Here is a 16905-nt window from a genome sequence, read left to right as displayed (position 1 = left end):
CCGTACTTCAGCTCAACCCAATCTCGTCCTTGCGTCGGCGCACCTCTTCAATCGCCCCAGCCGGATCGGTCTCGCCGGGATGGCGCAGCTGCCAGGCCATGCAGATGTCCATGGCAGCCGCCATCCATTTGCCCGGCCGGACGGCCAGCGCGGCCGCCACCTGCTTTCCGTCGAGCAGCCGCTTGATGTGCGGCGCGTCCAGCACGTCGAGCTCCTGCAGGTGGTCGAGAAAGGCCTGCCAGCCGCACAGCAGGGCGTCGCGCTCGGCCGTCCACGCGGCCGCCGTGCCGGCTCCCTCTGCCTGCTTCGTGGCCAGCGTCAGGACCTCGAACAGCAGCGCGTACAGCACCTGCAGCTTCCAGTTGCTGCCACGCGCCTCCCACGTCCGGATGGCCATGCCAAAGCGATCGCGCTCGCGCATGCATGGCGCCCCATCGCAGACGGCCTGCTTGAGCGCTAGAATGTCGGCGCGGTGACGATGTGCTCCCGTGATCACGTCGCTCAGCTTGTTCGGCGCCCGTATGCCCTCGCGGAGGGCCAGCGTGGCCAATGGCAGCCGCTGCTTCGAGCTGCTGCTGCTGCTGGCCGCTGATGCTGCTCCGACACCCTGCTCCGACACCTGGTCCCACGGCACGGCAGCCGCGAGGACCCAGGCAAAGTACTGCGCCTCCTCCGTGCGCACGAGCACGTCGTAGACCGATCCGGGTGTCGTGGTCGCGGCCAGGTGATTGAGCGTCTCGTACGTGGCCGTCCATCCGTCCAGCCGCGGCTTGGGGGCGTCTGCATGTGCTGGATCCGTGAAGATGGCGTGGTAGAGGCCGAGTCGGTCGATCAGTTGGAGTGAATCGCGGGGGTGATTTCCTGGGATGTCAGTCTCTCTCTCTCTCTCTCTCTCTCTCTCGTTCCCAACACAATATCTCCCACACTCACCCTTTAACATCTTTTCCACCTCCGTTCCCACTCGCTCTCGGCTGATCTTCTGCTGCAGCGCCTGCAGCACGCTCGGGTCGGCCATGACGGCCTCGGCAGCCGGGTCGATGCGGAACTGCAGACGGCTAGCAAACCGGACCAGCCGCAGGACGCGCAGCGGGTCGTCGGTGAATGTCTGCAGCGGCTGCAGCGGAGTCCGGATCAGGCGGGCCTCCATGTCGGCGACGCCACCGGTGAAGTCCTCGACCGTGCCGCAGTTGAGGTTGTAGAAGAGCGCGTTGACGGTGGCATCGCGGCGCAGCGCGTCCTCCTCGGGCGTGCCGAACTCGACCAGAGGATTGCGGCTCTCAGCCGTATAGGTCTCGCGTCGCAGGTTGACAAAGTCTACCTCCATATCAAAGATTCGCACCGTCGCCGTCTCCAGGTGCTTGCTCTTGTCCGGGTTCGCCTCCACCTTGTGCAGGCTGCCCAGGTCGCGTGGCTCCATGCCGTGGCGCGCCGCGTTCGCTGCCATCCCGCAAAACTCCTGCATCTTGAGCGCAAACGCAAAGCCCGTCATCGTGTCGATTGCCGTGTCGATGTCGTGGCTCTCGCGCCCCAGCAGCCGGTCGCGCACCCAGCCGCCCGCCCATCGCAGCACCAGCGGCTGCGTCCCCTGTCGGTCTGCACCCCCGTCCACAAACGCTGCCACGTCCAGCAGCAGACGCTCCAGCCGCTTCTCCCGCTCTGTCAGCTCAATCTTCAGCTCCATCGCCGTCTTGTCCGCCGTCTGTGGCCGCTGCCTCTTTGCCTGCTCGCCTGCACACGCGCTGTCTCCGAATCCCCGGCTCAGCCTCCTCTTCATATAAACGGCGCCGAAGGACCGGTGCAAGCTCCTACACAGAACTGGTCGCAGCACAGAGTCGAGTGTCGGGTGCAGCATCAATTGTCCATCTTGCCTCTTCGTTTGGCAGCTGCAATTTAGTGATCTTATCGAAAACGGCAAGCGCCCTCTGCTCTTCCCCGCAGCCGCAGATTTTGCTCTGTCAGTTCACGTGATCCACCGACTGCACTGCCTCTCTTTCTTTCTCTCCATGCCTTATTCAATGCTATGGGTATAGTGTCCTTTATGTGTATGTGTGCGTATTAATGGGGATCGTGCCGCTTCTATCCAGAGAAAAACATTTGGTGCCGACCTGTCCTGTCACGGCAGCAGCTTGACCTTGCTTCCAAAGCCTGCCATAGCCTTCACGCCCGTCTCGTCTGCTGGCTGCGTCTGTTCGACGACGGCAGCCTTTGCTGGCAGGTCGTCTTTCGGCAAGCTGCTGTTCGCGTCCTCTTTGGTCCCGTCCTTCCCGTCGTCCTTGTCCTTGTCCTCGTCCTCGTCCTCGTCGTCCTCGTCTTCGTCTTCTTCCTCCACTCGGCCAACGTCCTCTTCTTTGAGGACATCCTTGTCCGGCCCGGCCTCGTGAAAGAATCTCTGCGGCACCGATCGGATGGTCGTGCCTCCCGGTGCCGTTGTCAGGGGTGCGGATTCGTTGACCTCGCTGAAGCCTGTCGCAAACGACGACACCGACATGCGCGGACTCTGGATGTCGCTGCCGTTCGTCGCCACCAGGACGCCGCGTTCCGACGACGCATCCGACGTCATGCTGCTCATCGTGCTGCGGTTGCCACGACGGTTGGCCCCGTTCCCCAGCAGGCTCCAGCTGCCGGCCGCCCCATTGCCGCCCGTGCTGCTGCCGATACTCGTTATACTGCCTGTGCCCGACAGCCGACTCCCCCAGCCGGCTGCCTTGCGCTTCTCGCCCGCCCACGAAGCCCAGCTGCTCATGTACGCCGTGGCTCGCCCGCCGACCGACTGTGCCGTCGGCGGCGTCTTGTAGGCGTCGCCACCCGTCAGCACCGTCGACGAGCTGTGGTTGCTGATCGTCTGCGCGAGCGCATCCGATCCGACATAGTCGCCCGCCCCGTTCGCATACACCTCGCCAGATTCTTGGGCCTGCTGCAACTTCGCCTCTTCCGCCCGTTTCCGCTGGGCCTCGCGCATCGTCTCCATGTCGGCATAAAACTTGTTAAACATGGTCGATGCCTTCTCGCGTCCGGCTGCCAGATTTCGCCCAATCACCTCGCGTCCCTGGGCAAAGCGCTCGTCTAGGTGCATGTCCTGGACCTGCTGGGCAATGCGGCGCTGCACGTCGTCGACCGACAGTCCGCCGGCACACGGATGCCTCGGCTCGACAAACTCAAACAGGTGCGAGTCGGTGTTAGCCTGCCACAGCTGGTAGTTGCCGGTGCGCGACCAGTACTCGATAAAGTCGTTGCCAAAGTCTGACGACGGATCGCCCTCGATGTGCGGAAGCGGCGGCAGGTTGGGCCGCCCGGTGCGGCTGTTGATGCTCGTAATGTAGTTATGGTACTTGACCGACGAGATCAGCGACAGCAGGTACTCCTCAAACTGCAGCCGGATAAATTCCTCGCTGCCGACGTAGCCCATCGTCTTCGGCCGTCCCGGGTTCGACTCGTCCCAGGTGTCGTTCACTTCCTGCGTGATAAAGTCGATCCAGCGTCGGTCTGGCACTGACAGCTGCAGGGCCGTCCGCAGCGACGTAGACGTCACGTTGACCGTCATCTCGTCCAGGTTGACCAGGATGTCGCTGTAGCGGTCCCGCTGCTGCAGCAGTAGCGAGTTGGTGCTGCCGACGACGTATGACTTGGTGCCAAAGTCCGCCAGCACGTCCAGCTGCTGCAGCGGCGTGTACGGCCCAAACAGACTGCCCTTGCCGAAGATCTGCAGCGGGAGGCCCATGTAGGCCAGCAGCGAGTTGCGGTCGCTCGTCCGCAGGCTGGTCGGCTGCTTCATCCTGCGGGCATAGCTGTCTAGCTCGGGGCTGGCACAGTCCTGCAGGTTGCGCAGCAGCCCGGGTATCAGGGAGATGAGCGAGAACTGCATCATGCAGAGACGCTCGCAGCGAGATCCGAAAAAGAGCATCTAGTAGACGTGTTAGCAGCAGTCGCGCGGCTAGGCCATCCACATCCAAACCCCCCCCCCCCAGAAAAACAGGAAAACACACCTTTGGCTGCAGGAGACAGCACTTGAGCAGCACAAGCGTCTGCCAGCGGAACTCGTGCACCAGTTCGCGCAGGCTCATGCCCAGGTACTGGTCGCGGTCTTCGTCCTCGCCTCCCGGCCCCAGGCCGCCGCGCGCCTTCTCCTCGGCCAGGGCTTCCTGGAAGCGCCGCAGGATGTCGACGTCGGTGAAGTCACGCTGGTCGAACCAGGCCGTCGTCACAATGCTGAGCCGCTCGCGCAACATGCCAAAGAACTGCGGACTGTCGGTAATGACCACGACCGCCTTTTGGACGGTCGAGCGTGTCACCTCGGGCGGCCGGTTTCGCAGCAGCGTCGCGTCGATCTGGCGCGTGCACGAGATGCCAAAGAGAGAGGTGGCCGAGGCAGCCGGAGTAGCTGGAGCAGTCGGGGCATCTAGGGCTGACGGAGTGGTGGCCCCGCCGTCATTGGTTGGCCGCAGCAGCGTAAAGTATGAAAAGTCCTCCGTCGATGCGTGGGCACCGTCGCTCAAAGCCATGAACGGGAGCAACGGCCAGTCGTACTGCACAGCCGGGTCAGGATGGTCTTCATCGGCGCCGAACCACATCTCGACCTCGGGCCCGCGGGCGTGGTGAAAGTCGACCACGCAGATCAGCGGCGTGAAGCCAACAGGCCGACCGGACGGCGTCCTGGGCGTCATGGGTGTCGGCGGCACAGTCCTGGCCGACAGAAGCGGTGGATCGACAGCTCTGACTTGATCGGCCCAGCCAGCTTCGTCGAGCACGAGCGGCGGCGGTACAGATGCCTTGGCCGGTCCATCGTGTTCGGCGTCCATCGCTGTGTCCGTGGCCCGTCGGTGGAGAGCTCGTCTCGGTCTGTCGCCTTTCTTGTAGTCACCTTTCGGTGAAAGGAAGAATCGAGTCGGGCTCGAGTCGAGTCGGCAGCGGACCGTTCACGCAGTAGAGCTTCGATGGTCAGGCCGTCCCCGTGAGCTGGTAGGCCTGTTTATGTCGCGTTTTCGGGCGATGATGACGGTAATGGGACGCGGGGGCGGCACGGCAACGACGACGACGACGACGAGGTCGAAGCAGAGGAGATGTGGGCAAGTTGACAGTTCTGGACAGAGGAAGGAATACAATTCCTAATCACAATGCCGTCCAATTAGCGTCGGCAGATGTGGAAAAATACTGGGTCCACGTCCGGACAAGAACAGCTGAGAAGAGGCTTGGCGAAATTCCCGGTGCAGCCAGTACAGCATCGCCGACAGGATGCCGCAACTCTGCTATACCGATCGTAGAAGGGAACGAGAACAAGGCAATGGAGGTGAGGAGGGGCGACCATGTGTTATGGCCAGTTGCGGGTTCGATAGAGTAGACGATACTGATATCGCGCTAGACACGTGTTAGTGCAGCTTCACTGGAGTATCGACGTACAGCAGTCAGCCACTAACCGGCTCTTATGCCGAGCAACACTGCGGATCGCTTGCTCCCTTGTTTATTTGAGGTCCCACGTCAGCACTGCATGAAAACGGCATCTGACTCTTGCCGTTTAACCATGTTTATATTCGTTTTCTTTAAACCTAGCTGTCTCGCTTGCCTCTCGATTATCCAGCGTGTCCTTCGCCCGAAAGCAAGCCTGAAAAGACGCCCCGGCATGCAAATTGGAGAAAGGGGAATAAAAAGTAAAGTGAAGAAAAGGAAGGCCTCTAGTCTAGGCGCTCAAGGGCTGCCTCCAAAAGACATCGTACACAAGAAAGCGCAGAGGTCACGTGCGGGAATCTTCTTGCGTCTGCCCTGTGACTTGCACGCCAGTCCCCAGCTTGCTCTGCTGGTTCGTCTTCTCTTTAGGTAACTACTGGCTCGGTCGTCTCAATGTTATGGTAGTCCAAAATCTCCGAGTACCTAGACGTCACGTCAGCCACGGATACAGAAGCGGCTACCGGAGGAACAAATTCGGCATACATCATAATCTTCCACGAATCGACAGGGAGGTCTGCATCGTTAAAGCTCCAATCAAACTTCTCCTCGGCCACCGGCTCGTCCGTTGGGTCGTGGTAGGGCGCCAGATACTCATGTAACAAGGCTTCCGTTGCTGTTATTCGCTTCTTTGGATCGAACACCAGCATCTTCTCCAGCACGTCGATGGCTGGCAGATGACCTGTTAGACGGCTATCGCAGACCAAACGAGTGAAATTGGGCACGGTGCTCACCTGGGTCTTCTGCGTTCTTGAACCGGTCTCTCAGCGATTGTCGTTCGCGCTTGGGGAGCGACTTGACAAATCGCAGCGTCTGCCACCAGCCCCGTCAGTCATGCCCTGCTCTCTCCAACCCCATACGCGGCACACTTACATTCTCACTAGCAATCGTGTTGATTACGTCATCTGGCGGCGTGCCGAGAAGCTCGGTGATGATGGAAAACTGGTTGACGTGGTCCTTGCCGGGGAAGAGCGGCTTGCCGTCCAGCATCTCCGCGAAGATGCAGCCAGCACTCCAGATATCGACCTCAACATCGTACTTTTGCCACGTGAGCATGATCTCCGGCGCGCGGTAGTAGCGCGTCGATACATATCCCGTCATCTGCGGGTCCTGGATGCGAGCGAGGCCAAAGTCGCAGATCTTCAGGTCGCAGTTCTCGTTCACCAGGATGTTGCTCGGCTTCAGATCTCTGTGCACCACGCCGGCCGAGTGGACGTATTTCAGGCCGCGCATGATCTGGTATAGGAAATACTGGATGAACTGCTTCTCGAGAGGCCGTGACGTCAGAAGCCTGTGCAGGTCGGTTCCCAGCAATTCTGTGACGAAATAGCTAGAGAGCAGACAAGTCTTAGTACACGAGCGGGCCGCATGGCAGAGAGAAGAAAACACGTACATGTCCTCCAGGGGCGATATGAAGATGTCCGATAGCGAAATGACCTGCGGACAGGGTCAAGTCAGATGGGGTCCAGCAAGACGCAAATACAGAACGGTGGAAAGAAACCATACGTTCTCGTGTCGCAGATGCTTGAGCAGCTTCAGCTCTCTGAACGTGCGTTTAGCCAGGACGGGTGTGCTGAAAGGCTTCATGATCTTTTTGATTGCGACATTCTGGTTCGTGAGCTGGTCACGGGCGGAGCTGCAACATGGACATTGACAGATTAGCAGCCTTTCGTAGTGGCGATCAGTCCTGACCTCTAGGAGTTGAACGCACCATACAAGGCCGAATGCGCCCATGCCGACCGGCTGGAGATCCGAGTATCTGAGCAAGCAAGAAGAAGCCGTTAGTGTACCAGGAAGAAGCGTTGCAGAAACAGCGCCGCGGCCTTTTAGCTGCTGGCAACGGCGCCGACAGGAAAATGGGGTCACCCACCGAGACGTGATCTCGAACGTGGTCCCGAATATTTGCGTGCGGATAAACTCGGCCATGGCTGTGGTTGTCGCTCTGCCTGCGGCGGACTGAACGAGGGACAAAAAGAATAGACGGGAAGGCTAAAACGGTGGTGACGGTAGCACTTTCACCCTGATGCTGTGTGGTTTGGCAGGCTAAAACAACTGCTTTTGTTACCTGTCCGGTCGTCTTCGGGGCCGTACGGATAATCTGCTTCGGGCGGCTCTCTTCGCCGTGCAGAAGGCTCGTGGAAAGAGTTGGCGAGGATGATTTTTGTCGGAGGCGAAACAGAAGCAGGAAAAGGGCTTTCTGCCGGCATGGGCGATTACTACTCGTATATCTTCAGCCGATGCGGGGGGGCGCATAAGAAAAGACCTCCAGCCCCGCCCTAGAGAGGGTAACAGCTGCGGATCGAATCGAGTCCGACTTGGCCTGGGAAGGTGCTAATGGGACCATAGGGGGGGAAGAACGGTCAGGCAAGCTCCCTAGCCACGGATGCGTGCCATGTGCAGCAAAGCTCCTGTGCTGCAACCATTCCACCGCTCTGTGATTTCTTTTCCCCCCCCCCGATTCCAGCCCATCCGTTTGCAATGGGCCACGCATTCCTGCCATCCTATAGGAACACTCGATCCGGTCCCTTTTTACGCTTTGTACACATTGCGACAACACCTAGCCTTTTTCGTCTTGGTCCTGTTCCACTGAGGTGTAAGATATCTTGGCCGCAACATCGCTCTCGTCATCACTGTGTCTGCTCTTCTCGTAATAGTCTCGAAAATGGCCCTTGCCGGCAGGAGACACGCCTCAGATAAGAATCGGCAGGGCAGCCTGGTGCCAGGAGAAATATCTCCGGGTGCAACCGCGCAGCTGTGAGGCCCTGGCTCTTGTTTCTTGGTCACAGAGATTCAGGTGACGTCGGTGGCCCGAGTCTGCAAGGTGTGATTGTTTCATATCTGGCAAAGCGCATTTCGGCAACAGGGGAGGGCCGATATCCCAAACCGCTGTTTCTGCGCATTTGCTCATGTTTTTACGCTATTTCGACCCTTGACAGAATCGCCCAGAGTGTCCTCATGCAATGTCGCCTCATTGAGGTTTTGCCCGCCGATAGAATCGCAGATGTGTAGAGACGCCTTAAATTATATTTTGATGTTGTCATCGCATAATGTCACCAGAGGAGGTGTCCATCTACTGGCATCCAATGTCGGCTTGTCCACACACAAATGTCTAGTGTCCAACATTTCTCCAAAAGAGCTCCCAGAGCTTCTACAGCTCACCCTTGCTCAGGCCCACCGATGCATCGACGGCCAGCGGCTCGATGTTCCAGATCTCCTCAGCATATTCGTTGATGCAGCGATCGCTGCTGAAAAAGCCCATGCGTGCGACGCTGAGGATCGACTTCTTGACCCAGCTCTCCTGGTCTTCGTATGATTTATCCACGAGCTGCTGTGTCTCGAGGTAGCTGTTGAAGTCGTCCGACACCAGGTAGTAGTCGCCGTGTTCCCGCACTGCAGAGATCATGCCAGAGAAGTCTTGCGCATTGCCAAATGTGCCCTTCTCAATGGCTTCAAACACCTTCTCCAGCGTAGGATCGATCTTGTGCTCCCCGAAAGTGTGAGCGTGACGAATGTCCTCGACGTCCTCGGCAAGGTTACCAAACAGGAAGATGTTTTCTTCTCCAATCTCCCGCGTGATTTCAATCTGACCAATTAGGACACGTCGCTCTCGGCATTACACAATGGAAACTGGACACTTACGTTGGCGCCGTCGCAGGTACCGATGATGAGGCCTCCGTTCAGCACAAACTTCATGTTGCTCGTGCCCGAAGCCCTGCCAGAAAATTGTATTGTAAGCAAATGTGCAGTGTACGTCGCGGGGCAACAGGTAGAAGGTAGGGCGAATACTCACTCAGTACCAGCGGTGGAGATGTGCTCGCTGAGGTCTGAAGCCGGGGTGATGATTTCAGCCTTGCTGACATTATAGTCCTCGAGGAAAAGCACCTTCAGAGCATCGCCAATATCGGCGTCGTTGTTCACCACACTGCCGACATTGTTGATCAGGTGGATGATCTGCTTGGCCATCCAGTAGCCCGGAGCAGCTTTGCCGCCAAATATGGACACACGGGGCAGCACCTTCTTGCGCTCCTCAGGCGTCATAGCCTTGAGTGTCAGGTAGCGGTGGATGACACCAAAGATGTTTAGCTGCTGGCGCTTGTATTCGTGGATCCGCTTGACCTGCACGTCAAAGAGGGCTGTCGGGTTCACCACGACGCCGGTCGACTCCTTGATGTAATCGGCCAGGCGCTTCTTGTTGTTGAGCTTGACCTGGGCCCAAGACTTCTGGAAGGCCTTGTCATCGACAAACGCCTCGATCTTGCTGAGCAGGGTCAGGTCCTTGAGGAAGGCGTCGGACGCACCGATCTTGCTCGCAATCAACGCGGATAACTCAGGATTGGCCTGGTGGAGCCAGCGGCGTGGGGTGATACCGTTGGTCACGTTGATGAACTTGTCGGGCCCGTAGACGGCGACGAAGTCCTTGAAGATGGTGGTGCGGATCAGGTCCGAGTGCAGCTCGGCCACACCGTTGACCTTGTGGGAGCCGACAATGGCCAGATGGGCCATGCGCACCATCTTGGTCTGGGCCTCCTCAATGATGGAAACACGGCGCAAGATATCGCGGTCTTTGGGAAACTTGCGCTCCACCAGCTGCAGGAAGAAGAGGTTGATGTCGTAGATGATCTGGAGATGGCGTGGCAGCAGGTGCTGGAAGAGGCCGACAGACCACTTCTCCAGAGCCTCCGGAAGCACCGTGTGGTTGGTGTAGCCAAACGTGTGTGTCACGATGTTCCAGGCATCGTCCCAGTCGAGGCCCTCAATGTCGATGAGGATACGCTGCAGCTCGACGATCGCCAGCGTCGGGTGTGTGTCGTTCAGCTGAATAGCCACCTGGTCAGGGAACTCGCGCCACGCGCGCTTGGACTTCTTGAAGCGGCGCACGATGTCGTAGAGTGAGGCGGCCACCCAGAAGTACTGCTGCTTAAGGCGCAGCTCCTTGCCCCGTTCGAGGTTGTCGTTGGGGTACAGCACGGCGCTGATGGTCTCGGCGCGCTGCTGGTCGGCGACGGAGCTCTCGTACTCGCCGTTGTTGAATTTCTGGAAGTCAAACTCGCCGCTCGCCGCTTTGCTGGACCACAGGCGCAAGTTGTTGGTAGAGGGTGTATCAAAGCCAGCAATAGGCACATCATACGCGACCGCACGAACCGTGTCGCCACCCTCCCAATGGGCCGTCACCTTGCCTGACCCGTCGGTGGTCTTGTTGACGTGGCCGTAGAATTGGATCTGCAAAATAAAAGCGGTCAGCTCTTGTCCAGTCTTCCTGGATGGGTGTTGTCGGGAGAAGGCTTACATCGACTGTGACGTCGTGGCGGGGGAACTCCCATGGGTTGAAGTCGAGCCAGTAGTCAGGCACCTCGACCTGGTAGCCGTCGATGATTTCCTGCTTGAAGATACCATAGCGGTAGCGAAGACCGTAGCCCCAGGCTGGGTAATTGAGGGAGGCTAGACTGTCGAGGAAGCAGGCGGCCAGACGACCCAAACCGCCGTTGCCCAAGGCGGCATCTTGTTCCTGCTTGATGACATCCTCGATGCGGAAGCCCAGATCAGCGAGACCGGCTACTCTGTCAGCATTGGAACCCGGCAGTCAAGAAGCGTGGTCAGCTTACCCTTGGCAACGTCCTTTCGGCCAATGTTGAGCATGGCATTGTCGAGGGCACGGCCCATGAGGAACTCGAGACTGAGATAGTAAACGCGCTTGGTGTCGGCAAAGGCCTGGCGCTGCTGGGTTCGGTTCCAGTCGATGATCAGGCGGTCACGGAAGGCCAGACTGGTAGCAGAATAGGCAGCGGCCTCGTCACAGTTGAATAAACTGCGGGCTAGCGTAGTCTCGACATGGCGGACCAGCTCAGTCTCAAACTCATCTTTGGTGTTGAAGCCGCTGACCTGGTGCTTCAGCCAAGCCGCACGCAAAGGCTCTGGGATTGAGGCTGTTCCATCACACAGGGAGTCAGCAATGCGCAAACAAACACGGCTAGGAATAGGAAGTTTGAGAGACGCTACCCTCGACGCTCTTGATCTCTTGGGCACCAAAACCGGTGAAGGTGCGGCGATGCTTGGGCCGAGTGACGCCAGTCGGACCAACACTGCCCTGGATATCGACGAGAGGAGCGCCCACTGACGGTCGCCGCTCGCGGGTAGGCAGACGCTCAGAAGCCATGATTGGGGGTAGAAGGAGAAGCGGCAGTAGATGGATAAAGGAGAAAGATGGGATGACAGAGTGAGGAGGTAGAAAACGAAAGCTATCCAAAACAAGTACCGAAAGGACGAGGAGAAACGGAGCAGCCCTCAGAGATGGAAGCAACGGATACGGCGGATAGAAGATGGCTGGATATCAAGACTAGTATATATAACGCACTAGACGGAAGGACGAGAAGCCGAATAGAGGTAATGGGCAGAAATGAGAAAGCAGCTTGGGAGGAGAAAACAAGCGGTCCTTATACGAACAACGTTGATTAAGCGACCAAAACTAGCAAAGCAAAGAGGAGGGGAACAGCGGCGGCGATTGGCGTGGCTGCCATGACTGGAGCTTAGATGAATCCCAGTCTGGCAGGAAGTACATCATTGTCAAGCTCTAGCAGGCGGGATGTCTGCTCGCCCCACCTGCTAGACAGCTAGTATCTTACGATTTATACTACGGAGTATGTAAAATACGTAGCACAATGGGACATACAAAGGACGAGCAAGCTGCAGGCAACTGTGCTGTTAGCTATCCATACGACGTAGAAGGCGCGACTGTACGGCGGGGGCGGGGTAGCAAAGCTGCTGAGACGAGGGCAGCACGCCACAGAGGAAGCCAAGAGACGCCGGATAGAAGGTCTTTCCCCGGGGGTCGCGGAATTGCCAAAAAACCCTCCCCAAACACGCGATTCTGCAAGCAGCGGGAATGCAGCTAAGGTCTCGTTCGTAGCTGGGAATGTGCCTCACCACCGCTGCCGGTGCCAAAGGCGCTCTTTTTGCACGATTGTCAGTCTTTCTCTGGCCGCCTCTCAGAACAGCTTGGCAGCCAGCGGATCTTCTTTGGAAAGACACGGTGTTAAAGTCGAAAGTACGCAAGCCGTCTCGTCAAGCACTCGCTGCACGTTGTGTCCCATTACTCGTATGTCCAGCTGCAAGTATCTTGCTTCCAAGAAGAAAAGGCCCGTGCACTTTCGAAGCTCTGGTGGGCCGCCGGCAGCAGATCGCCGCTTTTAACGATCCCACCGAAGTACGACGTATGTATGTGCTGGGCGGTCAACAATTGACATGGCGTCTGCGTGTCCGAGAAACATGCCACGGAAAACGCAGAGATAGACGGCAGGGACTGGGATTCGAATTCGGGTTGGGTCTTGCACATCGAAGGAGACGCGGTCATCGCACGTTGTATTTTGGAATATCCGCAGCGACCACCCCAAGATCCACACACAGAAGCAAAATACCCACTTAGTGTCTGGCAAATCAATTCAGGAAAACCGCAGCGACGATAGCGATTGGCGTCTAGAGCCATAGCGGCCGCGGCGAACGCCGTTTTGCCTGTTTTCGCTTGTCATAAATCGTTTAATTAGATTTTGCTTCTCTTTCTGGTGGCATCGTCAGAAGAGACAGACATCACTCTCGGGCGCCACCTGTGGAATCTTGTCCTCCTCGTCTAGCCAGTAGAATATAATGCAGAGGCATCCAAACACCAGGACAGAATCCAACCCACCAACGAGCTGCAGCTCTCCGCCCCTATCCCAACCACCGACGGACCCCGCCAAGGTTCATATTACATACACATAACATCTGTTCATGGACCAAGTCGCTCGGCCTGTCCTGGTTTCAATACCTTGAAATACGGCGGCCAGAAAGGAAAAGAAAAGGGAAAGGAAAAGGAATCGGCAAAAGATATAAAGAGTATGCACCCCTCCAAAAGTTGAGCATCCTGGCACAACCGGTTTCGCAGAAAACTCCACGCAGTTCTGAAATCCAAAGCAAAGCATTCCCTCTGTCCTGACAACGCCGTTCATAATGGTCTGATTAAAGGCAAGATTGTTAGTGCTGTAGTCGTCCCGTAGGCCAAAGCGTGATAAAATCGGTGGTGTAGTTGTTTGGTAGTGTCTTGTGTTCTGTCATAAGATGAGGGAGACCTCACAAAATGCCAGAGTCTTTCAGGGCGTTGTTGAGGATGGTCTCTTTGACGGCAGCAAATACAAGGCGGATGTTGGACGTGTCCGTCGCTTGGGTCAAGCTGCACTTGTTAATCAGGCTGTCATGTTTCGGCCGAGAGGACGGAGACAGAGTGACGAGGACTTACTGTGGGTATAGGTTCAAGTGGGCTCGGTTGACCTGGTTGAACCGCCAAAGCAGGTACTTTGCGGCCTTGTTGACATCATTGCCGCCCGAGTAGTCGGGGAAGTAGTTCCCCAGCGGCGAGCGAGCCAGCTTCTGCTTGAAGATGTCGACCTTGTTGAGGAAGAGGATAATGCTCGTACGCATGAACCACCTGGAATTGACCACCGAGTCGAATAACAGCAGGCTCTCCATCATGCGGTTTTGGCTGCTCTCCTCCAGCAGCACCTGATCGTACTCGCTCAGAGCGACGCAGAATATGATGGATGTGACATTTTCGAAGCAGTGAATCCACTTCTTGCGCTCGCTCCTCTGGCCGCCGACGTCGAACATACTGTACAAGCATTATTAGTACTGGATGGACAAGGGGCGAGCTCGAGGAGAGTTGTATCGCCACATACTGTATGCTCAACTGGCCCATCTGGAAGCGGGTCTCGTAGATGCCGGTTGTCTTTGTTCTTGCGCGGAGGACGTCCATCTCATTGGGCGTGTAGTCGGGGCGAACGATCCGCATGGCCTCTTGGAAAAAGCTGTGTTAGGGCGGGTTAGCATGTGTTCCCTCGTCACCGAAGACTGCGCGTGACACGTACTATTCTGCCGAATCCATGAGGTAGAACTCGGTTTGCCGCTCCATGAGCTGCTCGCGTACGGGATCGTCCCAAATCGCCCGAACCGCATCGCCGACCTTGGGGTCGATGTGTGGTTGGGGACCAGACTCGATAGAATAGTCGAGCAAGAAGACGCAGTAGGCTTGGATGTTTTCTGTCTGGGGCTCGATGTTGAATTCACGCATGGCGTTGATCACGGACTTGGCACACTCGAGGAGGTTCTTGAACACGGTCGCCCGATAGCTGTAAAGCTCGTCTTCTGAGTAGCCCTTGAGGTGGATGATCTTCATCTGCTTGACAATCGTTGATTTGCCCGACTCGCCGGAGCCTGTACAGAGCCAACGGGTCAGCACCCAACCTGCTCGGAACAACTTGACAATGGAGGATATGCATACCGAGGAGTAGAATTTTGCATTCTCGTCGTAGCCGCTTCGAGTCCTCTTCCAAGTCCTTGTCGATCTTCTGGCTTCTCTTCTTCTGCTCCACCGCCTCACTCGTCGAGCTCATGCAAGCCCCCATGACGAACATTAATGTAGCCGGACTGTAGTTTAAGAGCGTTTTGATCGGCTCGCGCGACGACCCTTCCGTTGCCGGATTGTGCGTTCAGCTCTCCAATCGATACCCTCGGTTTATCGAATCGGGGAGATCCTTCGATTGCGACACTGGGCGAGGCGCTCTTTGGGGGGCGACGAATGCTTGCGGTGTAACCCCACACTATACGGAGCAACTTCCCATCGGGAGCGACTCGCGCGTCGTTCCGAACAGACGTGAACGAAGATGGAGAGGAGGGGCGGCGTCGAGCTGAGATCGTTGCTATGTTTGTGGCCGGTGTTTTCCTTTTTGGGGATGCTGGGTTCCGGAAAGGCAAGGAGAAGATGGGGGAGTTTCCAGAAAAAGCAAGTAGTGAAGTGTCAGATTGCGGAGGATAAACGGGTTGGGCGGAAAGTCTCAGCCAAGATTCTGTTATGGCAAACGGCAATTTGGCCGAGGCGAGAACTGAGGACGAGGAAAATTGAAAGAGGCTGCGCCGAGTATAAGCAGTTGATGAGAGTTAGAAAAAACAGAGCCAGCCAAACCGCGAGCGAAGACACGGCCAAGGGCAATGTAGCGTGGTGCGACAAAGAGATGTCGGATAGGCGGGACGTGCGCCTAGAATGAGGAACAGCACGCGTAGCAGGCTAGGACGGGAATTAGCGATAAGAGAGGCTGAAAAGCCCAATGCGCCGTCGAAAAAGACAGGGCCTGAGATGGCGGAGATATAGGCTGGCAAGGTTAGCTCTTATCGTCTGTTATATTATTCCGTCCCCGGCCGTGTTGTCTCTTTCGAATAATAATGGGGGCGGGATCCTTTTTTTGGTGGAAACGCAAGTAGCACAGCAGAGGAAATGAACAGACGGGACGGCTCAAGGACGACAGGCCTGCATTTCGTACGGAGTACTCGTAAGGCGACGTGACGGCGAGGGAAATTGGAGACGGAAATGCAAAATGGAAGGCGGGAAGGTGAACGGACAAGCGAGCACGGGAGAGAGATAACGAAGCGCGAAATACAAGACAATAGGCGAAGCAAGACAAAAAGGGATGCAAGACGTCAATACTCACATGGCGGCTTGGACGAGGAAACAACCGAGCAAAGCCCGACGCGGAAGAGCTAGGGGAAAGCGTCTACAGAAGCGAAAAAAGGCAGGCGACGTCCGTGCAGCGAGAGAGAAAGGGAGATAAGCAGTCCGAGTGTTGCGGGGAGAACGACGATCGTGTTCGTACACAGACGGGTAGGAAGACGCTGGAGGAGATTATAAAGAGGCGGAAGAGATGAAGGGACGCGGGATGGGATGTGAGCGTTCGAGAACGTGAGGACATGAGTGAGCCGACGAATGGTTGGGCCGGAAGCGATATGATGAGCGACGATAGGCGGCACAGAGGACAGATGACAAGCCAAGCCTGGGGGCCCTTATTTACGAGTAGTCGATCCTATGCGGCCAGGGGCCTGAAGAAGCTAATATGGGGAAGCTATACTCCGTACGTTGAAGGGAATGAGGCGCGGAGTGGGTGTGTGGGTGCACCGGCTTGAGGTTGCGTTTAGGGGTAGGGGGGTGGGGGGTCACAACAGAACGGGCTAGGAGGAATTTAAAATAATATCCGTAGAGAAGAGAATTGAGAGCGTGATGACGGTGGATGGAATGGACTGGGTGCAGCGTGGCCGCCGCTGACAGAAGACGAGACAGCAGAGTGTGGTAAAGGAGAGGAGTAGGACGAGACAGCAGGGCAGCCTGTGGATGGAAGGGGAAGGAAGTTTGTTGAGGAGTCACAGTCAGGACGTCTAAGTCGTCATGAGATACAAAGTACATAAGATACATACGCCATAAAGAGCGCGATGAAAAGGAAGGAGACGATACGCCGAGCAAGCGCTACCGGGGACGAGCGAATGGGAGGGTAGCGATGAGATGGTACGGTTGCGTTTGGCAAGCCGTAGTATTACAAAAGTGGGAGAGCGTTGGCTGCATACGTCGTACACCGTAAGCTTACAAATGAGGAAAGAAGCCAGGGTGACCTGCCGTGCAGA

General features: G+C 57.0%; 5 protein-coding genes across 5 annotated transcripts; all 5 read right to left on the bottom strand.

Moving 5' to 3' along the window:
• Window positions 1–7: 7 nt before the first annotated feature.
• On the bottom strand, window positions 8–1774 carry CMQ_1141 (tRNA nucleotidyltransferase; the record flags this gene model as incomplete). The annotated part of the gene is made up of 3 exons (XM_014318220.1): window positions 8–526; window positions 605–861; window positions 931–1774. 3 exons carry the CDS (start codon window positions 1772–1774, stop codon window positions 8–10), a joined length of 1620 nt encoding a protein of 539 aa, XP_014173695.1.
• A 339-nt stretch (window positions 1775–2113) lies between these two features.
• On the bottom strand, window positions 2114–4796 carry CMQ_575 (lalv9 family protein; the record flags this gene model as incomplete). Its single annotated transcript, XM_014317654.1, has 2 exons — window positions 2114–3901; window positions 3984–4796. 2 exons carry the CDS (start codon window positions 4794–4796, stop codon window positions 2114–2116), a joined length of 2601 nt encoding a protein of 866 aa, XP_014173129.1.
• Window positions 4797–5804: 1008 nt separating this feature from the next.
• Window positions 5805–7362, bottom strand: CMQ_1152 (map kinase; the record flags this gene model as incomplete). The annotated part of the gene is made up of 8 exons (XM_014318231.1): window positions 5805–5862; window positions 5923–6106; window positions 6171–6249; window positions 6310–6766; window positions 6830–6873; window positions 6943–7072; window positions 7148–7195; window positions 7307–7362. The coding sequence occupies 8 exons, from the start codon at window positions 7360–7362 to the stop codon at window positions 5805–5807; spliced, it is 1056 nt and encodes a 351-aa protein (XP_014173706.1).
• A 1222-nt stretch (window positions 7363–8584) lies between these two features.
• CMQ_1000 (glycogen phosphorylase) lies at window positions 8585–11590 on the bottom strand (the record flags this gene model as incomplete). The annotated part of the gene is made up of 6 exons (XM_014318079.1): window positions 8585–9019; window positions 9076–9148; window positions 9227–10656; window positions 10724–10989; window positions 11040–11360; window positions 11434–11590. The coding sequence occupies 6 exons, from the start codon at window positions 11588–11590 to the stop codon at window positions 8585–8587; spliced, it is 2682 nt and encodes an 893-aa protein (XP_014173554.1).
• A 1946-nt stretch (window positions 11591–13536) lies between these two features.
• Window positions 13537–14864, bottom strand: CMQ_1649 (guanine nucleotide-binding protein alpha-3 subunit; the record flags this gene model as incomplete). The annotated part of the gene is made up of 5 exons (XM_014318728.1): window positions 13537–13636; window positions 13703–14071; window positions 14139–14267; window positions 14328–14673; window positions 14741–14864. 5 exons carry the CDS (start codon window positions 14862–14864, stop codon window positions 13537–13539), a joined length of 1068 nt encoding a protein of 355 aa, XP_014174203.1.
• Between the last annotated feature and the right edge of the window lie 2041 nt (window positions 14865–16905).

This window comes from Grosmannia clavigera (assembly GCF_000143105.1).
Source record: "Grosmannia clavigera kw1407 unplaced genomic scaffold GCSC_140, whole genome shotgun sequence".
NCBI classification, from domain to species: Eukaryota; Fungi; Ascomycota; class Sordariomycetes; order Ophiostomatales; family Ophiostomataceae; genus Leptographium; species Leptographium clavigerum.
This window is presented reverse-complemented; position numbering and strand designations above follow the sequence as displayed.